Here is a 4,790-nt window from a genome sequence, read left to right as displayed (position 1 = left end):
GCGTGCCTGTGTGTGTGTGTGTGTGTGTGTGTGTGTGTGTGTGTGTGTGTGTGTGTGTGTGTGTGTGTGTGTGTGTGTGTGTGTGTGTGTGTGTGTGTGTGTGTGTGTGTGTGTGTGTGTGAATGACAGGCTACAGCACGTAAGCAGAAGTAGAAGTTGACGCCACTTCCTTTTGTATGAGCTTCCAAATCTACGCACTTGAACAACGCTACTTGTACGGCGCTAGACTTTAAAACACATCTCAAATTGTAAGTACCTGATTTAACTTGTTTCTCTTTTTCGAAAAAGCAAGCACTTGGTCTGATTTGGGCCCCTAGCGAAGATACTTCACGATGTTTTCGAGGTTTGAGGCATCGATCTAAACTTGTCGGTCAAGTGAATGTAGGCCTACGTCAGGTGAATTGGAGTCTTAAACTAATCCATGGATGCTATGCTACTCCTAATAGATTAGAAGCCTACAGAATGGCTTTATGTTCTAGCCCTGGGTGCACTGTAAGGTTACACTCGGTGGTGGGTAGCAAAGGTGTAGGTTTGGCTCGAAAAGTGGTGGGGACATTTTGATGGCAAATTGTCTGGATACGCTGTTTTTACATTATATTTGTGAAAAAGTGATGGGGACAAGCTAGGTTTATCTCAAAAGTGGTATGGACATGTCCCCACCACCCCCCCCCTAAAATTATGCCCATGGTGGGTAGAGTAGGCCTACTGCACATGTTCTGGGAATGTGACAAAGTTACAGTGTTTTGGACTCCTGTGTGTAAAATTATGAATACGATTGGCCTACTCTGGTTGACAATACACCCACCCAGATCCATTTTTATGTTTGTTAAATGAATGAATGCATTTTAAAATAATTTACAGAAGGATCCTTTTTTTATGTGCATTTACAGCAGCTAACATATATATATACTGCATTGTGTTACTGGCAAATAAAAACTTGAGTGTAGTTAGCCACTCGATGCTAAATGTTGGCTAACTCTGAAAACTTGACAGCTCGAACTCGCCGGGCAGAACAGGAACCTGTGGTTGCTAGGAGACATTTTGTGTCTGGAATGACTGAACCTTTTCGAGACTCTTAACCCCTTAAGACACGGATTTATAAATTAGCCGTTACCAGAATGGCAATGACCAAGTTGTAATGTATTACTAAAGGCCCAGTGCACTGTCATAGTAGTGTAGTACTATAGTAGTTAACTTTCAATGTCTATTACAGCGTGCCACAGGAGGTACGGCGTTATGTTCCACCGTTCTTGGAACAAAAAGATAAAAGCATGAAGTAAGGAGAAAAGACAAATAAAAATATCAGAGTCAATATTCTGGATTCCTAAGACAAGGTATCTGATAAAAGCTTTTTCTGTTGCCTTTTTAGTTTAATAGAGGCTACAGTTTGTTACATTATTAGTTTAATAGAGGTTATGCTTGTCTGTTACATTATTAGTTTAATAGGGGTTACAGTTTGTCTGTTACATTATTAGTTTAATAGAGGCTACAGCTTGTTACATTATTAGTTTAATAGAGGCTACAGTTTGTCTGTTACATTCTTAGTTTAATAGAGGCCTGGTTGAAAACCATTGGGCTGTCTGTTACCTGCCTGTATATTGGACCTCATTGCTATCATGTATTTTAGCCACCAGAGGAAGCTCTCGGGGTGAAAGATCAGTGTGTGTGTGTGTGTGTGTGTGTGTGTGTGTGTGTGTGTGTGTGTGCAGGGCTGGACTGGCAATCTGGTAAACCGGGCAAAATCCCGGTGGGCCAACGCCCCTAGAGGGCCGGTGATGTCGGTTTTTAAAAATAATTGTTATTAATGTTTTAAAAAAAATGTGACCGGCGGCCCACAATTTCGTGCTGACGGCCCTCGGCCCTCCTCCAATGACATCAGCGCACACATAAAGGGGGTAGAGGGAGGGGGTGTCCCATTGGTGCATCTGAGTTCTTACTGTGAATGCACACATACTCTTCAGTTTGAAGTGTAAAGACTACAAAGCAGGGGATGGCAGGGAACTTATAACTGCGTTCTGTAATATTTAACATTTCATCCATATATTGCATGTAATATCAACATTCTGAAACTGTAGTCAGGCAGAGCATCAGTGCCAAACATTTCACACTGGACTACTGACAAAGGGCGGAATTCTCCCGTCTCCACTTAAGTCGGTTTTACGCACTTACCTTTTGCGCGCTTTGATCCTGCGCATATTCTCCCCTCTGAAATATTACCACACCCCTCGTGCTTAACCACTTAACTGTCACACACATTTTATACATTTTTGGCTTCTTTTACGCCAGGGGTTGCAGTCATATCCCAGTTTGTGCTACACTAACACCCGTGCTCTTGTTTGAAAGCTACGAGTCTGGAGTTTGTCACTAAATAGTCAAAAGAGCACTCTTATGTATTGTTACAAATCTACTTTGAATAAAACACAACATTTCTTGAAAAAAAGGAGAAAATGAATGAACAAAATTGAGAGGACTAAACTGGATAATGAGGGTCACTACACAAAACAAAGACGGTGTTTTAATTTAATACCTTGCATTTTAATCATCAAACTCACTCCAAGTGTTTATTATTCTATTTTAGATGGACTTGTCTCAAGAAAAGCAAATTAAGTCAGAGGACACCAGGCCCTGTTCTGAAATGGAAAGTGTAAGTAATGGTTGGCTCTTCATCAGACTCTACAAGAGCAGCCTGCTATGTCAAGTATTTGTGTAATGGTTAACCAAGAATTGTATTCTGTTATTACAATGTTTGCTCAAAATACAGCGCACAGGTATCTAACGAACAGGTATCTAACTTCTATTATATCTCTTTTACAGGGCCAACATTCCCATACCGTCTCCGTGGAACTAGGGGAATTGTGTCAGTCCACTACCTGCACTAAACTCCAAACAGTACTAGATGTCATAAAATCAAATGTTGTATTAAACGCAGAGTTGCCATCTAAAGATGAGAAAATCATCATTCAGCTAGGTAATGACAGGCCAGATAACGGTACTATTATCGCCACACATTTCCCTTGTTCATGTATTGAGGATGGCGTGACTCTGGTTGTCACATGGGTAAAAGATGTGGTTGAAAACCCACCACAAAACAAATTGGATGAAAAAACACCACAAAATCAAGGTGCAAAATTGGATGAAAAAACACCAGAACCAAGATATATACTTCCTAAAGACAAATACGTTTTGTTCTACATAGATACAGAAGGAGGGGAAAATGCCAAATCAAAAGAGTTATTTCAGAGCAAATCTGTCAAAAAGTACAAGTGTCTCTGTGTTTATGGAAAGAAAGGCATGACTGTGGCAGATGTGTTGGAGAGAGATTGCAGATTTAGTAATGATATAATTGCTGATGACTACTATCTGTCTATCAGAATTTCTGACAGAAAACCGCCAAAAACACACAAAACACAACTAATTGACAACCTTGCTGGCAAAACATTTCTTATTTCAGTGGATAGAAAAAAACGACAAAAGAGTGCACAGCATAAAGTTAATGACAGCCTAGATGGGGAAAAGAGTCAAAGAGATGCAAATCCGCATAAGAGCCCAACAAATAGTGCACAGGGCAAGGATAGGGCAAGATTACCTGCAGGCATACAGCAGCATGGGATCAGTCTGAAAACAGCAATAGAAAGGGGGGATATTGACACCACTGAAATTTACAACAGACTTTGTGAGCAGTTTCCAGAGCTGATAAAATGGATGGAGAGTAGATTTCCAGCTGATTCTTATCAGAAAGATCTGGAACTGAAGAAAGAGAACTTTGGAAATATTCAGCAGTCTTTTAGTGAGGCTCACAGAATTAGAATGTTACTTGAGCTAGGAGAGTCAGTTTGTTACCTCAGTGTTGGAACAGTTAGTCAGGGAACAGGCTTTGTGCTGTTTGATAAATTAATCTTGACTAATGCCCATTTGTTTGACAACTTAGTCATTAAAGACAAAAATATTGTGTCGAATATACAAATTTGGGCTCATTTTAACTATGAGAAACCTATGTCAAATGAGTTCTACTCCTTTACCGCGGAGAATAAACTGGTTGACTTTGAAAGAAGCCTAGATTATGCTGTACTTGAACTTAAGGCTGAGGAACATGCTGAGGAAGATGTACCACCCGGGCTCCTGAAACATTTTGGTCAACTGCCTGATGATGGCGAAGTCTGTGTCATTGGTCACCCAGAAGAGAAAGTTAAAACAGTGGATCCAACATTCATCCTTCCAAAAAAACAACAACAACAAAGCACTGATACCAATATGTGTCAGGCACCACTACCTATGTGCTCAATTAAACAATACTTCGAAATCCAAGGACTTGAAATCATAAAGATAAAAGAAAGTGGTATAGATTACAAAACTCGCAGCATGATTCATGGTTCCTCAGGATCTCCTGTGTTTGATGGTTCTGGCAATGTTGTTGGTCTGCACACCTCAGGCGTCTTTCTATCTAAGGGTGAAAAGCAGCGTGTCGTTGCATCAGCTCATCCACTGCTAACTATATTTGAAAGCTTTGTGTGGCATCTGAAGAAGACTGAAAATGATACACTTCTGGAAAGAGTTGTGCAGGTAGCAGAGAAAAATGCAAATGAATTGCTTAAAGATAAGTTAGACTGTGTATTGAAGTGTTGGCCTGATGTTGTAAGACCAATGGGTTTAATGGGGTCTGAACCAGCAGATGCTCAAAAGCCAGGCATATCTAGGGTGGATGCTGAGCAATCAGATGATGAGCACATGGACATACAGTAGATGGTTAATCCATATAGACTTCCCATTATAGTCAATAGGGAATTAATGCA

General features: G+C 40.4%; 1 protein-coding gene across 3 annotated transcripts in view; it reads left to right on the top strand.

Moving 5' to 3' along the window:
- The window catches only part of LOC134437862 (serine protease FAM111A-like), a 7,972-nt gene extending 3,182 nt beyond the window's left edge, over nucleotides 1–4,790 (top strand). For 2 of the 3 annotated variants that reach the window (XM_063187419.1, XM_063187420.1), the window contains 3 exons: nucleotides 130–248; nucleotides 2,579–2,644; nucleotides 2,815–4,790. In XM_063187419.1, the coding sequence (XP_063043489.1) occupies nucleotides 2,579–2,644; nucleotides 2,815–4,740 (1,992 nt within the window). In that variant the 5' untranslated portion in view covers nucleotides 130–248 and the 3' untranslated portion in view covers nucleotides 4,741–4,790. The remainder of the gene's footprint in view (nucleotides 1–129; nucleotides 249–2,578; nucleotides 2,645–2,814) is intronic. The other variant, XM_063187422.1, reaches the window with a different exon arrangement.

This window comes from Engraulis encrasicolus, chromosome 21 (genome assembly GCF_034702125.1).
Source record: "Engraulis encrasicolus isolate BLACKSEA-1 chromosome 21, IST_EnEncr_1.0, whole genome shotgun sequence".
NCBI classification, from domain to species: Eukaryota; Metazoa; Chordata; class Actinopteri; order Clupeiformes; family Engraulidae; genus Engraulis; species Engraulis encrasicolus.
The sequence above is the reverse complement of the archived record's forward strand: the minus strand, read 5'-3'. Positions and strand labels throughout refer to the sequence as shown.